Below are 20,448 nucleotides of genomic sequence, written 5' to 3'. Positions count from 1 at the left end.
ACTATAATTAGTAGCTATAATACTGTGGAATAGAAAATAATGAATATATCTAGTGTTGATTACTTGATTAGTAGTTTTTTTTTAGAGAAAATGAAGTTTACAAAATTCTTTAACTTTTAATCTCGCGCAGTTCATAGGAGCATCAAGAGACCTATATTACATGCTTTCAGAATATCTTCCCGGAGGCACACTCAAGTCATACTTAAAAAGAAATTCTAGGACAAAACTTTCTCTAAATATAGTTATCATGTTAGCGTTGGATTTGGCAAAAGGGTAAGACTCCTAATTACCATAATTAAGTTTACGTACAATATAACTTCTTATGTTGTTAATTATATGCATGTCATTGGTGGACTGTTAGCTCGATCATTAATATCTATTGTACTCTAGGTTATCATTTCTTCACTCGAAAATGATTGTGCACGGCGATGTGAAGACTGAAAACATGCTTCTCGATGAGAAAGGTCACTTAAAGATTGCAGACTTTGGAGTAGCTCGCCTTGTCTCTTTGGTACAAGGGAAAATGATAGGACAGACTGGAACACTAGGCTATATGGCTCCTGAGGTAAATGCAAAACTAGTGATAGTATTCTCAATTTATGTCGGACTTACAAAAGTTTGCTAATTAAAGGTGTTTAAGACATTTCACCCCTTGTTAGTTGCATAAATTATCCAAAAGCTCTAGGTTCTTAATTGATTTTGTCTTTCACATGTGCTTAAGGGAAAACCTTACGACACCAAAGGTGATGTGTATAGCTTTGGAATTTGCTTGTGGGAAATATATTGTTGCGAGATGCCATTTTCACCTTCAAAGTTTAGTAAGGTACGTAACTTTTAATATTGTTAATCAGTCATTAGGCACAAAATTATAAAATGATTTCAAGAATAAACCAATAAATTTATATGTGATAATTGTAGGACTTGAGACGTGCTATTCCCAAGTGTTGCCCGAAGTCATTAGCTAAAATCATGAAAAGATGTTGGTCGTCAAACCCGATGAAGAGGCCAGAGATGAAAGATGTAGTTTCCAGTTTGGAATGTATAGACACGTTTAAAGGGTACAGTATGAGATATACTGATCAAGCTCATTGCTCGTGCTTCTTTCCACAAGTCTACTGAGATCCGGCCAGCCAAACTATGACTTGATGCTTCCTCGTATATTTATGGATTAATTCATAGCTTAATATGATAAGCTGAAATGCCTTATTTTGTTACATTAATGTATTGATTTTCACTGCTAAATGTTGTACCTAAGCATCTGCCAAGAAATGACAAGGTGATTTCAACAGTTTTACGTACATTCTCCCTCAAATTTATTAAAAGCAGGGGCATAATGAGGAACGAATTGGAGGATATGATACCAACCCCGGAGCAGGAGAGGCTTTCTCAGCCAAAAAGAAAAAAAAGAAGGGGGGGGGGGGGTGGTGGATGGTACAAGCAACTTAGAGCAAACTCTTTTGCCATTTCATAGGAAATTGTATACATCAAATTGTAGATGTCCCTTGACATAATCCAGAGTCTCAAAAACGGCAAAGCAGATAGCCAGATACTGGCATACCGCCATGTAATGGACACAACAAAGGCACAATTCTGCAGAGCAAAGAAGAAAATTTTATTACAACTTGCTGCTTGTCTTCTTTACAAAAGTAAACACCTAAATGTTGCACCTGGCGAATATGAAGATGGGAAGGCTTTCAAAAGCCACAATCGCTGGTTACAGAAATCCTACCCCATTCTGTACAATGGACGAGAAAACCATTAAGAAGCTACCTCCTGGTACTCAGAAAGGAATAGCGAGTTGGCTAAAAAGGCTTGATATTCAGCCCAGTAACTTCTTACATTATAATGACAAGATTCCAAATCTACTTCTATCTATACAAAACGAACTAGGAAATGTATGTGCAGCTCCTATGCTAAGTGCCTCATTGCCGCTATAAACTGTAGGGAGAGAGATCTCCAAGCTCTAACCCGCAGTAGTTAATCTATACCAAATATAGGGACACAGCAACAATATCTTAGGCTTTAGCTGTCATGAAATTTCAGCACGGTCTATGGATTTTGTTGTTTCAGCATTTACAGGCAAACACACAGGTTCCCAGGTCCAGCTATCCTGTTTTGGTTCCTCGTTGAATTCTTCCTGGAGTATCTTTTTTATTTTCCCTCTCAAACTAGAGGCTTCTTGAGGTTTGAACCAGTGCTTCCCGAACTGAGAATAGAATAGAAAAGGCAAGTGAGCACATATGAACAAATTAGAAAAGAGGAAACTACTGTGAAACTGAACCCAGAATGATCAATATTCAATAGTGTATCTAGATGTAAAGACTGTACCATAGTTGAGAGTTGCCTTGTAAGCCTTTTAGGTGCTTCACGTATGAATTGCTCCATGTAATATAACACAAAGAGGCCGCAATCATAATCATTAGTCTGCCGAGGAACCTGTTGGGATCGAAGGAGGCAGATAGAGACAAGAAAAGTCAAAGTTCAAGATAAATAATGACAACCAAGTCTAGGAGGGTCAACACAAATGATTCAACAATTTGAGGGTCATACAATACAGCCTATTTTGGATCGACCTGATACTGTTTAATACATTGAAAATTGATTAAAAGCAAATAATTAGATAAAAATATAAATATAAATAAAACCTAACTAGAGAGCGGCTTTCTCAATGGTTGTTGGCATCAAATTTTTTAAAAACTGTTCTGTCTAAAGCGCTGTCATTTTAAATACTAAGAGCAAATGACCAATCACTAATTTTACCATACACCTGCATAAGGTACATGCTTTTAGGCATTTTAGCTCGTCAAACAGCAAAATGAGCCAGCTTAGCTAATTGCTAAAAGGCCAAAGTGTTAGAAATCACCGGAAAATTTCTAAAATCACCGGAAAATTTCAAACTACAACTTATCATATCATATCTAGAATCAGAGCATAATTCTTAATACATTTATGTAAACCAATCTTCGCACTATATCCAGATCTAAGGGGAAAAGAGGCGTTGTTGGTCTATATGATTGACTTGAAACTGAAATTTTGGGTCACTAATTCACAAACATGCATTTACCTATCCTAAACTGAAATGACCCCATATGCAAATGGTATGAACCCAAATTACCAAACCTCAACCCAATCTAACTGACTTGACAGGTCAAGTTACGACTTAGTTACGAGCAATTATAATATGGATGCAAATTCTTAATTCAAGCAGAATAATGGCCAAGAATCGAATATCAATAATAGAGGTAAGCAATCCAATGAGAACAAGTATTGTTTTCAATCATAACTAATTACATTATAATACAGAAAAGAATATTGTAAAAGAAAAGACAAAACAGTCACCTGCTAATAATCATAATAAATGAAAGTAATACCATAGCCAGAAACATAATTACCACAATATATTTATTCTCAATTCTACGAGGAAGACGCTGCCAAATCCTCTGAGGTATGGGGATATTAACAAGATCAACATCTTTGTTTAGAATCCTCCACTCGTTAATCAACAAACTGAAGAAAACATATAGCATAAGTAGGTCAGTTTGAAGCCAGCAACTTACCCATAAAAATAATGTTTGCAAGGGTGTGAGTATGCACACTAACTGATTTTCTAAATCAGAATTCACTTGCTGCAAAAAAAAAAAAAAAAAAAAAAAAAAAGGAAAACTGCAGGCCATATAATATGGCCCCAGTTTGAGCTTCTACAACAAAAAGGCATCCAGAATCAAATTGTGCAGCCAAAAGTATCTTCTGAAAACACACTACATGAAGCCTCTAGTTATATAAATTAACACAGTATATTATTCCACCCAAACCCCCTTTATTTTCTTGGATGCTCTTTCTTTTATCATTTTACTTACCTTTTTTCAAACTCATTTACTGAATATCTTGTTATGTTCTTTATATATCATACGGTTCCTTATGACGATTCATGTTAGCCGACCCGAAATCATTTTGGGACTAAGGCTTTGTTGTTGTTGTTGTTGTCGTTGTTGTTGTTGTTGTTGTTGTTGTTGTTGTCGTCGTTGTTGTTGTTATTATTCCACCCAAACCAAGGACTGATGGAGGCCATCCTTCAGAAAACTATAAGGAATATCGACCACTTTCCATCCGATCCCTCTCCCCCAAAGAAAAAAATAATAATGAGAAAGATAGAACAGTAACATTGTTGCTAGATAATATTAATTCTAATATATGTCTAGAGCACTCTAGGGTGTAAACTTAAACAACAACCCAAGAACAAAGAGTATTCATTGAACAAAAAAGGTACTTTGACCCCATGGCAGTGGAAAAGTCCACAAACAAATCTTTAGGGTAAAGTTGGATCGTGATGTGATCATAATTGTGAAACTAGTACAAGGGTTCAACCAAGGTAAAAGCTACGGGTACATCAACTAATCAATAGCTAACCAAGAACCATATGCCCAAATATTTGTGAAGCTCTATATACTAAGACTAATTGAATGATTGACCCTACACTACGAAACCATATACTTCCTCCGTTTTTTATTAGATGCATCACTTTTGAAATTGCCGATTCCTAGGCAATTTTTAAAGTAGAGAGATAGAGAGAAAAAAATAAAGAGGGCCCATGTGATATAAGAGAGATAGAGATAATTTATTGATTAAAAGGGAAAATGATGCATCTAAATTGAAACTTCCATACATAGAAAGTGATGCATCTAATAAAAAACGGATGAAGTAATTTTCTAGGACAAGACATCAAATGTGACCGTAACTCCACTTTTATCCCTCCCAGCCTCGCCTGCTAGTGTGTGTGCTTACTATTTGCTAACTTAACCCTTTTGACATTTTCCATCTATAATAAGAGAATTCCTACCTTTCTCCTTTTACTCTGGATTCCACAATCTTTTCTTCCTAGTTTGCCTTGATAAAATGCCACCTCATAAAAATCTTCTATTCCATTTCTAACTAAAATTGGAAAGGGTAGATGTGAAATCATACAAAATCTACTTTTTAACTAAATAATATTAGACTACCCCAATATGGAAGTATTTTAGGGATGAAGTACTATAATTTGAAGACTTCTTGTAATATTCTTAGTGATTCCCCTTGCACTACTTTGTTTAATTTAGAATCCCCTGTCTAATACTGCTAATTCTTTTTAAAAACATCAGAATCTTATATCATGGTATTCTGACTATTCTCCAACAGATCTCTTTCAACAAGTAGTTTTGGAACATTTATTTAAAAATCTGCATGAATTTCTTAGAATTTACTCTCTAACACACAAGGGCACATGTCATTCCTCCCTATATCACACCTTATACAAAGCTGACATGAATCAAATGAACTACTCATATACTACCTCCGTTTTATATTATATGCAACATTTTCCAAAAATGAATGCTACATATTATGTGCAACAAACTAAAACTTTTTATTTTAGTAAACTTTTTTAAATGAAAATTACCAACATACTCTTACTTAACTTCATAAAACACATTAAAATCATATGTTATTAACTAATTAACCTAACTTAATTCATCCATTATTAAAACCCTAACCCACAGTCTCTTTCCTCCCTCACAACCACATCCACCACCAACACCACCACGTTTTCTCTCTCCTCCCCTTCAGCCACCACCGCCACCACCGCCACTTTTCTCCCTCTTCCCTCACAGCCACCACACCTCCACTACTGCTCAATGTTTTCTCCCTTCACCTTCTCTCCCTGGTCAGATCAATTCGCCACCGCCCCTCCCTGTCAGAGTCGCCACCAGATGCTCCTCCCCCTCATCAGAATCGCTGCCACCTTCTCCTCTCTTGTCAAAGTCGCCGCCCCTCCTCGATATTGAAACCCTAGAAATTGATTATAAAAATGACGAATTTGAACTTGAGCTTGACAACTCAAATCTAATGCAAAAGAGGTGAAAGATGGGAGGTAATTTAGGAGGATTTTGACATTGTAAGAGAAAGGGAAGTTATACATAAATCTAGCTGGTTTAAGAAGGTGCTTATACATTCGGGGGTGATTGCGGGGGAGGGTGTGCCACGACAGGTAGGTGCAGTGGTGGTTACGGGGTGGGTGTGGAGTAGCTTTGCAGTGGGTAAGATAGGTGAAGGGTGGGTTTGTGGTGGCTGTGGGGTGGGTGGGGTGAGTTTGTGGTGGCTGCAGGGTGGGTGGGGTGGGTTTTGGGTGGTTATGGTGGTTAGGGTGGTTAGGGTGGCATGGGTGCGTGGTTTGGCGGTTGTGCTGAGCAGCACAATGTGTTGGAGGTGTTGATGTTTTGGAGGTGTTGATGTGGTGGTGGGCTGGTGTTGCTGCTGAGAGGCAGCACTGTTTGGTTTCCTTTTAACAAAAACATCCGTTCCCCACTTTCCTTCTCATCTAATTAATCACAAGCCTCTCAATTTTCTAATCCTTGCTTAAGAAATTTTTTCTTGAGACTTTTGCAACCCCTTTTGTTGCACTAAATACGAAATGGAGGTAGTATAATAAAAGATAAAAATAAGGGGTCTGCCAAGACTAAAACCGAGTATATCTGTGACTTGCAATCTAAGAGCTTACCAGATGAGAAATATCATATGCTTGCTTTTTTATCACACCCACCTATAATAATGTAATATCTATTATCTTAAAGATAAAGGACTATATTTGTTTAAAAACAAAACAAGTGAATCTAGGCAATGAGTAATGTACAGTGTTAAAACATATTACAATACATTATAAACCCATCATTTATTATAATTTAATCATCATCAAACCATTCATCTCAATATGATCCATATTTATATTCAAAGATCTAGCATTAAAATAATAATGTCATATTACATGCCATCACCCAAGGCATCTCTTGGACCAAAAACTAGTTGAGTTTACTGATTTAAGCTTCTACAAATGGCACGTGGCTGACAAATTCATATGTCAATAGCCAGCATTCCCCAGCTTCCAGATAGGCAAGGGAAGGATACAAAAGGCAGCACCATGAAGTCTCTCATCAGCATGCAACTACTTAGAGATTCACATGTTTGAAAACAGACAAGTAAAGAACAAAAGGCAACTTATAAGCTACACTGCTAAGGTTAAATGCTCTCACCACTTGATGTTATCAAAAATCGAACTGCTAGAGTGCACTCCCAATGAATCTAAATGAAGTATCATCAATCCTGAATCACATTCCTCATCAGGGATGCATATTATCGCCAAGCTCCAATGATTGCTGAGGACAAGATGAAACTATGCATCAAATTTAGAGGGCCTTTTTCCCAGTTACAAAGACAGAGAATCATATAACAAATTATTTTGAGCAGATGTTGCTAGATTACTGGAAGGGAACAATTAACTCCAAAAAAGTGACGTTAACTAAAACCAATCAGCAGGCTTTATTACCATGCATAACATTCATGCAGTTTTGGTTAGATCTTCGTATTATTAAATCATATAGCTCACCAAAACACATGGACACATATTTGTATTCAAACAGCCTCACAATCCCCCGCAGTTATCTACATTTCTGCAGCCTCATGAATCAAACATAATTGCATACAGGATTTTAAAACCGCAAGGGTTGAGAGTATCCATCCCAAACAAGATATGCAATACTAGTGTCTAGTAGTGTACTTGTTTGGCCTTTACAATCACGGAAAGAAGAGTCAAGATCTTTATAATCTAAAACGTTTCTCACAACTAGAAGCAGTTCAAGCAGTTGTAAGACCCAGCCTTCAACTCACCGCACCACCCATTCAACCATTTAATAACCCAATTTATGCCTTCACACCAAACTATCTTTCACTTCTCTCTAGCTAGCACAATTTCTATCTCAATTTAATACCACCCTCTCCACCCACAGATCTATACTATTGCTTGGCAAGTTGTTGCATTTTTCTTCTGCGATTAAGAGTCTGAATAGTGTACTTAATCTCACCAAAGACATACAGCAAGTCAGGTGCAGCTCGCTCTCAGATTTGCATGGGTTTGAATTTTAATAATTGAATCAACAAATTTAAATAAATTATTTATATCAATATAGGTCTGTAATTTTGAACTATATGCTCATATAAATTTGAGTTATATAAACTATATGTTCATTATATTTGAGCTAAATGTTCAGTATATTTGAGCTATATGTTAATCCCAAGAGCTATATGCTAATCCCAAGGCCAGGATGCACTTCATGGTACTAGCATCAAGACATAATTTTCAATGAACAGTGAAAGAAATTTAGGTCCATCCAAAGATAAATCCCTTCCCAAACAGAAAAGGTCCTTGCTTATAACCAGCATGACCCATATTGGGAGAACATAACGATTGTTGATGAAAATTTCTCCCTTCTAAAGAGGACATTGGTGCAAATAAAAATCTTCATTTATGTCCGCAAACATTCAATGAAGGCAAGTTAGAGTGTAAAAAATGAACTGCATGTTGCTAATTAAAACCTCAAAGAAAATGCCATAGAGGTTACTCAAAATGAACAAGATGTAATACATGTAAACACAATCCAAATGTAGCACCAATGAAATGAGACAATAATTGGGACTAGCCCTTATGTACTAACATTGAAACTGTGAACCAGACATATAACTCCAACTCAAATGTCAGAAAATTTCAACTTACTCTTCATTTATGGGAAGAAATATATATGCCTTCTGAAATATATTGACACCTTTCCACCACCTTCTAAACTTCAAGAAAAAAGCTTCCTTGTCACTCTTCGGCAATTCACATGAAAGAAACAAGCTTAAATTTAATATAGAATGTGAATGAATTTCAATCAAGAATCTAAACAAGCAGAAGGCAATATTGAGCATCTAATAAGTAACAACATGCATTATGCTGTCGTATTTATTGTTTAACTATTTCCCTTTTCTTCTCTAGCTTTTCTATGCTAGAACAGCATTACAAAGGTTTGTGGAATGCGGTTTGTCGGTTGGCTTATTATTGATTCGTACGGATGGGTTTCAGAACACAATTTGGGATAGTGGTCCATGATAGTTCTTTACTTGCTAAGCTTAACGATTTTTTTGTTCAGTTCCCATATCAAAAGCGATTTTGATTTCACTTTATATTTTAAAAATTGGGTGCAAGCACACTGTGTAATGAATAATTCGCACTTTATAGTTTAGCTACAAACTTAGTTTCACTCCCAAAAGAATCATTAACCTGAATTACAAAGTTAGTCACTTTCATCACTCAGTAGCAATATATAGAAAAATCAAAAGGGCGGTAGCTTAAAAAAACACATTTAACAATAATTCACATCAAGCGTCCACCCCTCCAGGCTTCTCCTTCCCATTTATGTTCAGAATTTGTCTTGGTAGAAAAAGGGGGGTGAGGGAAGTAAACTATAATTAAAAGCTATGAGCATTCCGACATCCATTCTCTGCCAGAGTGCCAGGTGCGGATGTAACATTTCAAATTTGGAGTGTCAACCAACATAGTAAAAGGACGAGGCATACTAAGCAATGGGGGTCCTGCTGCACCTTAGGCGCGCTATTTTATAAACTGGCGGCAGCATACGACAAAAAATGAAAATCAAGCAAGTCATAGTTTAAAATCATAATTGTTATTGCTGAGTATTCAGATTAAAAAAAAAAAAAAAAACAATTCAACACAGCTACATCACTGACAACCCAAGTTTCTTTGTAATAAATATCTGCCCATGCCTTCTCCTTCCCACCCACAGAAGACAAAAAACCAATAACAATTAGGACAAGAAAATAGCAAAACAGAGGAACAGAGACACAATAAGAAAAAGCAAGCAACACCATGAACAAAGCTTCTATATCGTCAGTGATTACAAATTGACAGCCAATGTGAAGGACTGGTCCAGCACGACAATAAAACTCACAGCATCTTATTTGACTCAACATCCAAAACAAAAAATTTAAAAGATATTATTAAAAAAAAAAAAAACCTCTTTCAGAAACGAATTAAAGCATGGTAAACAAGAGCTATTCAAGTAGCAGCTAATCATTTGACCTAGTTCAAACTCAAGAAAAGTCTAAATTTGTTAAGTAATGTTGAATAAGATGGCAGTTAATACCTCTGTTCTTTTATGTTCTACTCATTAAATATGTAGTTTAAGAAAATTTTGAAAAAAGGCGAGTAAGTGTAAAAGTAAGATAACGTGAGAGAGGGTGTAAAAAGGTGGGTGCCGAGTGGGTGTAAGAAAAAAGGTGAATAAAATAAGAGTGTGGAAATATGTGATTATTCGGGGGTAAGATGGCAAAGGGGGTATACCTCAAATAGAATAAAGTAAAATAGGTAGAGCATAAAAGAATGGACAAAAATTGGAAAGTGGGACAAACAAAAAAAATGGAGTAAAAGTTAAGAAAGTTTTCTTTAAAAGCTACATGAGGTAACAATTTATCTCCACCAACTACCGCTAATTGACTACAATTTGCATTATACTACTTATTTTAACCAAAATCCAAAAGCTAATTGAGCAAACTTAATTAGAAATACATAGCATAATAGCTAGAAACTATTCGCAAATAGCTAGTAAGGCACCAATAAGCAGTTTGAACAGCTACCCGCTATTACAATCATTAGTTATGCTTATGCTCAACTCTACAGGCCCCTAAGTAGATCTCACCTTCAACTTCCAGAATCTAGATCTTGGGTTACTACTCAAACACTAGATAGAAAAACTTTCCATAATATCAGTTCCTTTCCTCGCAATTAGACTACCAATCACATAGATGGTATTGTCTAGGGTTTTCGTAGGTTGTGCATCACAGCAATTTGGAACAAAATGAGAAACAAGTTCAAAACACTGTAGAGATTTACGTGGGTGGAGAGCACAGTACTTAAAACGCTGGGCAAGAATGAATCATGTGATTCATCAACACATGGAATGAAATCCTAGTCAAGAGAAGCTACGCAAAATATGAAGTTTGAAATCAGTGTGTTAGGGAAGCTAATACTATATTAATAAATGAACTTACCTTACAACATAAGATAGAATGAACTTAGCCAAGCTTAAACATAGTTTCTTCAAAAAACATGGTGATTAGGACCTGACCAATGGCTGATCATACAAAAGTTTTTCATTTATTGGGATGTCTACCAGGAAGATTTTGATGAGCGATATTCAACAGACATACTGACAGCATCAACTTCCTTCAACTTCTCAGGAAATCATCAGCAGGAAAGAAAAATATTACAAAGCTAAAATCAATCAAAAAAGTCCTATGATAATACATCACAAGAAATTCGTCAAGCATCAAAAGGCACAGGTCAACAAACATAATCACATGCATATCAAAAAGAACATTTCAACCCATAATTTCGCCAAGGTCAAGGAGACCATAGAACATAGGGAGTACCTGATAGGCTACAGCTTCTTGAAGCTTACTGTAAAAGTATGTATTGAAAAAGTAGAAATTGTGTTGTGACGAATCAGTTGAACAGTACAGCTCCTGGAGAAACCTAGTAGATTGAATAGCAAGTTAAACAACAAATGGCTAATCAAAAGCAAAATAAATTACTTTAGTTCCTGGATCACTAAGAATTATTATTTTTGTATGGTAGTTATGCGGAAAAGGTGCTACAGTTCACAAGGTAGTTTTATCCAATTTCTACAATAGAATAAATACTAACTTATACAGCTCACATCATTGCAGAAAAAGAAGAGGAATGCTAATTCTTGTAGCTCAACCTAGCTTCCATCCAGTTGGACGGTTGCACCACAAAACTCTGTTATCAAACTCTAAAGTATCAGCTATCACCTAATATATTTGTACAAACTTTAAAATTCTCTTCCCACTCCACCAACCATCAACAAAGTTCTATCTTCTGCATTTCAGATAATACGTTTAGAGTTCTCTGACCTGCATATCCCATCTTTCCAAGTAAACCTCAATCAGATTAGAAAAAGCAACAACTTTTTCAGTGAACAACTGCACCTCCTCCAATGGCCTAAAATTACATTTGACCTCTCTTTATCTCCTCAAAAAAATAAAATAAAATAAAATAAAATAAAATAAACAAACAACATTACACACAAGAGCATTACACAAGTGATACGTTCATAAAACCACAACAAACAAACCCAATTAAACATTTTTTACATGAGCATTACACAGATAAAAGACTCAGAAGCTTAGTAAGGCAAAGCATAATGCCAAATTTAAATACACACCTAATACAGCTTCACAACATTGGAGCACATCATAACAGGCTCAAATTTCAAGAGAAAAAATGAACATCCAATCATCTCTGTCCTCACAATGTAAATCCTATTTAAAACTATTTCAAGACTCCCAAATCAAAGAGGAATTAATAGGAATTTTCCTCTTATAATCTCCAAGCAATAGAAAATAAGACAAGCAAATAATATAGGGCTTCACATTCAGAGGAGAAAAGATCTCACAAGCAATCAACATTTTCCATTCAACTATAGAGGAGAATAGATGAGGGGAAAAAAGTGAATAAGTCTTTGGGAATGTTACTTGCATCCCTCATTAAGATTAATATTGCATGGAAGTATGATTTTTCATGTACAGAAAAGCCTTTTAGGTAAAACATAAAACACACATACTCCCTTTGTCCCTAAATAAAAGTCTCATTTTACTTAATTCACTTTTAATCAACCAAACCCCACTATCTTCCTCTTTTTATATTCACCTTTCATCAACCAAATCTTCTTAAATAATTCACCTTCTTAAAACCTTGTGAAAAAGCCAAATGAGAAAATTTTTTAGGGACGGAGGGCGTATTTGTTAGCAGGACTTGATTTGAGAACCTAAAATTATCAATACACAGTGTGCTAATCTTAAGCAAGCCAAAGCCTCATCGATAGAAACATCACTTTCTCAGTGAGATCTCAATGAAACACAAAGCCTTTGTAATTATCAAGACGTCCAAACTCCAAAGTAAAAAAATAATGAACTGTCCCACCTCTTGGTGGAGTGGTGACAGAGCCAAAGTACCAAACCTCAGCCTCATCACCAGTTTTTGTGTTACTCGCATGGAACTCAATAGCTCCCAACGCTTCCTAGTATATCAAATATTGAAGAGGTTGAAGGTAGAGAATATTAAAATTGTACTTCCTCTGTTTTCTTTTAAATACAACACACCTTTTTGACACGCTGTTTTAGGAGTTGATTAGAGTAGGCAAACGAGCGATTTTTACAAAATAATTTTAACACTATAATTAGAAAAGGGTTAGTTACTACGTGTATAAATTATATTAATTACTTTTTCCGTTTACATTGCTTAATCTTATCCTCAAAGTGCGTGCCGAAGAGGTGTGTTGCATTTACAAGAAAACAACGGAAGTACAATATAGGCCATTGAGGGCTCTCCGAGTTTTTATTTAACCAGCCAAGAGTTACCCACCCTTCACCCTTCAAAACTTTTTGGCTATAAATTTTGTACAAAACTCATCCAAAACATGGTAAATATGAGACGTCAACACGCCTGACTTAAAAGATAAATTTGTTTTATAGAGAAATGTGAGAGTATATATACCTTATATAAAAGTTCATGATAGTTGAGGTCAAGCACTCTTCAGGTTCTAGGCATTTTAATTCTGAGCGGAAGATTTCAAGAGACTCGGGATCCTCCCTGCATAAAAAAAAATTAAAAAAAAATAAAGCACAAACATTAAGTGAAGAACAAGAGGTTCACACAAGTATGCGTGCATCAAGAAAATAAAAGTGAGAATGACATAATTTAGAGAGCATTGATACCTAGATGGATAGTAGATCTTGCCATCATTAGGCCTGTATATATGCACAATAGAATAACTTCGGCATTAACAGTGTAACCTTGATATAAAAGAGAAAATACAGATCCAGAAATATAAAAGCTTAGAGCCTAAGATCATCATACGTTGACGGTAGATCATTAGCTTTTTGTTTTTTCTCAATAAGCTCGGGTGCCTCCTCATCCACCAAAACAACAGCCTGCACTTGATTCAAATGTAGAGAAACAGATAAATCAGATACTATTTCTTATTCCTGCCTCAATATAAGATCCAATCCAATAATAGACCCATACACGGCTGCCCTCTATTCTCATGCCAATAATACTTAAATTGAGAAAGATACATATGCATTTTTTTAATTCAATGGGCATATATTTTAACAAAATGTGTGTATTTTGTTTTTTGAGGTGAGATTATTTTTCTGATATCTGGAAAATTATCAATTGTGCACATTTTGTTTAATAAATATGCACATTCAGTTTTAAAATCATGCATATCAATCCTTCTCATTTTAAAATATCTCTCATTTGACCCTGTGTGTGTGTAGAGGGTATTTGGTTCAACCTTGGAATAGAGTATGGGTTTAGAATCAACCAAACCCATACTTGATGTTTGGATGACTAAAAGCAACAAGATAGCTGCTTGTACTGTCAAATACTTTCTCCGTTCCACAAATATTGCAACAATTACCATTTTAGGAAGTTTTGCAAATTTGCAACATTTCCCTATTTGCACATGTTTTCTCTCGTTCTCTCTCCTCATCATATGGGTCCCTATCTTTATTCCTCTCTATCTCTCTCCTCTTCTTAAAATACGTGTCTCATCCCCATGTTGCAATATTTGGGGAACGGCGGAAGTACAAGGCAATCAAATACATATCATCTCCACCTGAATCTAGTTGGATTTGGAGGGGGACAGATCTAATTTTACCTTATCCTTAATTGAGCCATTTGTATTCAAAGCTTGAGAATCCTCACTGCAAGAAGGTTTAAAGACATAATAATCAGTCAACGGTCAAATATGTAAAAACCTTAATCTGAACAACCAAAAAGAACACTTCAAGAGACATTGAAATATGATACAGAAAACCACAAACGTACATGAAATCTCACAATAATTTTTCATCAGGCTTAAAAACAACAGATCAATTACCCATCTTGTTCTAAAGTAGATTAAGCATGACCCTGTCTTCCAGCTTTATCCAAGTTATTACCAAATTTTCCGGTATCTCGCAGTGTAAAGCAGAGCAAAAGAGCATAGGTTCAATACATATTGACATGGTAATATGGTATGTACACTTGCTTTCCACAATGCCAGATACCTTTCCATCAGAAATTCAAGCCTACAAGTATAGCATGAGCTAAGCTCCTACTCCAAAGTCGAATGCTTTTGAATCCAGTCAGGCATTAAGCATAAGGACAAGCAAATGCAATGATATACAAGGTGAAACAGATAGTACGAAAAAAGCAACAAATTTTTTTAAAAAAAATAAAAAAAATAAAAAAATAAAAAGTTAAAAAAAATTAAGAAAAATAAAAACTTCAAAGTGAAAAAAATTGTTCTAAGATTTTTTTTTTAAAAAAGCTGGCAATCAGTAAAAAAGAGTGTCCAAGACATCAGAATATACAGAATTCCATAAAGAAAACAAAAGCATAAAGAAAATTTCCATGTGAGCTTATTATATGAAGATAACATCACTACCAGGACACCAACAGAATTCCATAAAGAAAACAAAAGCAACATTGAACAATTAAAATGTACTTCGTATATAATCTAAATCAAGCATATCCATCATAGATATGATTGTTAGAAGAAATTGCTAATAGACAAGAAAATGTAGCAGTCAACCTCAAAAAATGGACATAATTAAAGCAACTGAAAAAAAGAGAATCTATTTGAATCAGATAAACAAGTACAGAAAACAGCAGCATCAGCCAGAAACGATAAGTACATAGTGTGATCAGGCGTCCATCTCATTTTTGGCACTTTGGCCTTACTATGATAATTACAGGGGCTGCAGTACCAAAATTGGGGTGAAGCTCCACCCTTTTTGGATCCAAAGATCCTGTAATACCTATGCCTTTCAAAATTAGGAAAAGGAGAAAATTGCTAGTGGAGCAAAATAGATATGCATACTTATTATTTGTGTCAGCTGTCTTCTCATTTAGCAAAGGAAGTGAGCCAAAAGAAGAAACCCTGCCAGCCTGCTTTCCATTCTTTACACCATTGCGAGGAGACTGATCCTTAGGTTTCCACGCATAAAATTCTTTGGCAGACGGCCCGGGTTTTGCTCTTTTGCCTTGTGGTAACTTTACAGTTGATTTCCTTTTAGACTTGTCGCAAGGGTTCAGACAAGAAATTTCACGAACGAATGCGCTGCTTGCTTGATTACTGGTCTGCAAAATATTCACACTTAAAATGGGAGCAGTAATCATCAATGAACTAGAAAGAGTAGATAGCTGTGGTCATAAGATAGATGCAATACATTCTGTTCTACTTTCGGATTATCCAACGTCTTCAACAAACAGGTGGCGAAGATAGAGCATTGAGATGATGGTGCTTCTTGCATGGATCCATCTGAAAAACCTATAAATTGGCATTTCCTTGATTAGTCCTCTTCCAAAGATACCTAAAAAGGAAGGTAGATAGGAACCACAACAGGTGTATTTTGAGTAGTCCAGCCTAGGTTACAACAAAGCCAAAACCCTCTTTTGTTGATACTTTTTATTTGCCAAAACAATGAATAATTAAAACCACAAAAAGGATATAAGTCATTGTCTATAATATATCTAAGAAAATGATGAAAAGGAAATAGTTACCACAAATCATTCACTTTTCCACTCACTATATACACTTGCCTTTTATCCCTACTCTCTGCTCTTCTCCCTCTCTTTCACAAGTTATTTCTCCGCTCTGTATATATTCCTCCAATGGTGGCTCTCTTCAAAAACAATTGATATTACATGTATAAGAATTGCATCTATTCATCAGCTCCAACGTCTCCACATGAGAACTGAAAAAACTAGAAGTTTACACTTTTGCCAATCCAAAACAAACTCATTATTACGTAAAAGATTTCTTATATTTAATTGATGTAGCTAACGCTTTAAATGCTCTCGATCCCCTCTTTCATTAGTAAATAACAATGGAATATCAGAGTGAACTGCGAAAATTCATGCACATAAGTTCTTCAATATTCAAAGTTCCAAATGTCCCAATCTTGCCAATTTTATTCCTTGGATCTTTGGTAAGGAAACAGGTTCTTTTTTTAGGCCACATGGTTGTGGGGTTTTGTTACTTACTATGTAACATATGCTATCACCATGTCATATATACATTCAAAAAAATTTATCAAGGTTAACATGGGTGTTCTCTGTTACAAATCTTACGACTGCATCTATGTACATCAACGTATTGAAATTTTCCAATAATATCACATTTGTAACTTAGAATGGTAAATTTCAAAATAAGATGCTTATTAATTCACTTCATTTCCTTTTCAACACAATTCTTCAACTATATAAAATATGAAGGCTTCCTAACAAAAAGTGAAGGCTCCCCATCAAATACCAAGTGAGTTTTAGGAGAGATACAATGAAAAGTGTATCTCCATGAAGAGACCAAGGAAAGTCCCTGAATGATATTCCTATCAAAGGAAAATTTCTTTATTTTTCAGTAGATCTTTCTATGAAGACTATGACAGGAAATGAGGATATACATTCAGGCACATGCGGCGAAACCAAAACTATAGCTCAGACAACAAATTTGCGAAATAATCCCTAATGTGTTCGAGAATCAGCTCATAATTTCTGCAGCTTTTCTACATTATTCAAATTCATCTTACTACATGTATACCTGTCAAATCATCTACACTCTAGCATGAGTATAGAAGTATGACAGATCAGTTTGAACCAAAAGAGAAAATCACCAATAAAATTGTCACGTCTTGTCTACAATAAAGAAAGAAAAAGGTTCCAGTATCTCAAGAGTTAATGCAAAAATGTGCAGATGACATTGCAAGTATACAGAAAAGCAAGAGATGCAAGAAAATTGACATCACCATTGTTACTTGAACTCTCTGAATGCATTGGCTTCTCAAATCCATTAGCAACCTGTTAGTTTTAAAAGAAAAAATCACGAACACTCTTGAATTTTTCCATGAAGATAATGCTTCGTTCAATATTTCATTGTGGCACAAATAAATTGAGAATAGCACAGCTTAACATAGCCAGAAATATTCAAGGTATAAAGTAATGCTTAATGAGTTGGTCATTATGTCAAAAAAATACAAAAATAATAGGAACCATTCTTTGCCACCAGCATTCAGGCTTTCTCAAAATCTTCTCATGCAAATGGAAAAGCTATTTATCTTCATAACAATTAAGACTCAATAAACAAGCATACAGCATAACGATCCTTAAGGCAGCTAGACGTCAATGGCTCAATGCATAGCATAACTACCCCCAAGATAACATTACCTCCTCGGCTCTCTTCAGCCCTTACAAACAAGAATAACAATACCAATGAAAGAAAAAACCGCGGTCAATGCTTATCTGGCAGTTCGTCTTCATGCCAAGACAATACTAGAGCTCCAGACAACTAATAAAACAAAACAAAACCTGCATTGAAGCTCACAAAAATACAAGCTCCAGAAGCAGAAAATGAACCCCTACCATCAATTCAAATAATTTTTTCACAATTCTATTTATTTATTTACATACAAAAACTTGCCAATCAGAATTTGCTGACCTTAAAAAAAAACTATACCCCCAAAAAACAAACATCCTGTCCACACCTCACCCAGTTACTTCTATGATTGCACAACATGCATGCAATCGAAAACTCGAAATAAAAATGATTATCAACCAACAATGCAACAATCAAGTATAACCATACTAGCATTTCCTTTCTCAAATTTCCATACAGTATAGCATCATCAAAATATAAGCAAACTACAATTAAAAATGCAGCAACAACAACAAAAAAAACCCTAAATTCCACAAAATAAAAAGAAAATTAACCTCCTTTTGACGAAGCTCACGGCGCTGCAATTCTTCCTCCAAACACTTCAATTTAGCCTTAAGCTTTTCACCTTTATCAGGCAACTTACCCGCCAAAGCAAGATTTTTAGTCTGCCTTTCAATTGCACTTCTCAATTCGATGTCCGACATTGACGAAAAATCATCTCCGCCATGAGAATTCGCCGGATGAGGATCATCATTCACCAATTTCCTTTCCTTCTCCCGATTTTTCCGACGTTTTTCGGTGGCAACAACCTCAATCTCCGGCGTCGGTTCATCATGATCATCGCCAAAAAGTTCCGCGAAATTGAGTTTCAACGGCTGCGTCTTCTCGCCGGAGTTTACAGCGACGGCAGTGTCAGTCGCCTCCGATGCCGGCTTCTCTCCGACCTCCATTGTCGGAGCTTAAGGAAGTGAGGGAAGTGAGAGTGAAGGAGGTCAAAGGAAATGGAGGAGAGAGAAAATGGTTCTGGAATTTGTACTGCAGTATAAAATAAGGGTTTAACAGAGGCTGGTGACTTGGTGATGGTGGAGCCTAACAGCCTAGTTTGTTAGGCATTCTAAATTTTTCGGGCGTTACTCTTCAATTTTCTTCTTTGCTTGGAAGGGCAAGAGGGGCCAGGCTTTATGTCCGGGTTGATCGGGTTTTCGCACAGGTAAAAGAAAAAAAAAAAAACAGTTTGACTATGTGAGTTTAATTATTATAGGCTAGAAAATTCAAGTTTATCACTAAAGTAATTCATGAAATTAAGGCAATTTTGTAAATTAAATGCTCAACCCTACACGAGTTAAGGGAAAAGCCGCTAAAATACTGTTGCAGTTTAAGGGTAAGAGTGCTACTTGTGTTAGCATTTTTAGGGTAAAATGTTACAATTGTGATAAGTCTGGACTCTTGCAGTTATGGACATAACAATTCTATTTGCATGTGATGTATAAAGTGCCACACAAACATAATGGATTGACCACAAATAAGATAAGATACTTTTTTTTTTTTTTACGGGAAGATACTTCGTTGAATTAAGGTGGTAAACATATCATGAAATTTTAACTTTTCATTCAATTTTGAACTAAAAAGGCCCCCTCGATATTCAGACATGCAACGACATATAATATTAAAATCTTATCTGTTCAATCACTATAACTTATTCATTTTACAAGTTATTATAGTTGTCTCAATCGAATATTGATCTAATTGTGCAAATAATTATAGTCGAACGGTAACTATCAAAGTTAATGGTAAGGATTTTGATTTTTTTTTTCAAAAAATAGAAAAACAAAATTTCTTGATTTTCTTACCAAAATAATTTTAATATACAAATGCTAACAATAACTAGGACAAGAAAAAAAAATTATTTTTATGAGGGTTCGAAACTGTGAACTCATGATCAAAAAATCACAAGTTAGTGAATTTAGTCCAATATCTAACCAACAAACTAATTTTCTACTTTTAAATAGGCTTAAAAAGTTTTATACTAATAAGTAGCCTATGCACCTGCATACTCATGGTGTGTGTTGGATTCTCCTATGCGTATATAAAATTCACAGCAAAACAAACACAACACATTAAAATGTACACAACATTAAGACACAGACACACAAAGGTTCTCAATTTCCCTTTTAAGCATGCATGTACCAAAAAGTTTTTACCACACTATTCATGGATCAGCGCAATGTGAGTGATCACTCAAGGACCTAAAAAAGTTATAGCCACAAAACTAGGTAATTAATCCTATTGTATGGCAGCTCTAGGTAAA

The 20,448-nt window shown here is 35.4% G+C and overlaps 2 protein-coding genes across 2 annotated transcripts; one reads left to right on the top strand and one right to left on the bottom strand.

Annotated features, from left to right (window-relative positions):
• Window positions 1–76: 76 nt before the first annotated feature.
• Window positions 77–1,119, top strand: LOC110707712 (serine/threonine-protein kinase HT1-like). The gene is given in 4 exon segments (XM_021885751.1): window positions 77–273; window positions 391–586; window positions 722–865; window positions 922–1,119. Coding segments are annotated over 4 exon segments (651 nt in total). The 5' UTR covers window positions 77–160.
• A 472-nt stretch (window positions 1,120–1,591) lies between these two features.
• LOC110708572 (ubiquitin-like-specific protease 1D) lies at window positions 1,592–19,438 on the bottom strand. Its single transcript, XM_021886744.1, has 14 exons — window positions 18,695–19,438; window positions 17,734–17,785; window positions 16,159–16,259; window positions 15,810–16,069; window positions 14,604–14,649; window positions 13,799–13,872; window positions 13,657–13,689; window positions 13,436–13,531; window positions 11,290–11,392; window positions 8,576–8,670; window positions 7,059–7,181; window positions 3,393–3,507; window positions 2,329–2,436; window positions 1,592–2,206 (listed from the first exon to the last, which is right to left on the bottom strand). The coding sequence occupies exons 1-14, from the start codon at window positions 19,088–19,090 to the stop codon at window positions 2,030–2,032; spliced, it is 1,779 nt and encodes a 592-aa protein (XP_021742436.1). The 5' UTR covers window positions 19,091–19,438; the 3' UTR covers window positions 1,592–2,029.
• Between the last annotated feature and the right edge of the window lie 1,010 nt (window positions 19,439–20,448).

Source organism: Chenopodium quinoa, unplaced genomic scaffold (genome assembly GCF_001683475.1).
Source record: "Chenopodium quinoa cultivar QQ74 unplaced genomic scaffold, ASM168347v1, whole genome shotgun sequence".
NCBI lineage: Eukaryota > Viridiplantae > Streptophyta > Magnoliopsida > Caryophyllales > Amaranthaceae > Chenopodium > Chenopodium quinoa.
The sequence above is the reverse complement of the archived record's forward strand: the minus strand, read 5'-3'. Positions and strand labels throughout refer to the sequence as shown.

Coding starts and splice junctions, on each gene's coding strand:
- LOC110708572 (XM_021886744.1), bottom strand. CDS start 19,090: ATGGAGGTCGGAGAGAAGCCGGCATCGGAGGCGACTGACACTGCCGTC. Junction 13,532..13,656: donor AAGATCTACTATCCATCTAG/GTATCAATGCTC, acceptor TTTTTTATGCAG/GGAGGATCCCGAGTCTCTTG. Junction 8,671..11,289: donor AAGAAGCTGTAGCCTATCAG/GTACTCCCTATG, acceptor GAATTGCCGAAG/AGTGACAAGGAAGCTTTTTT.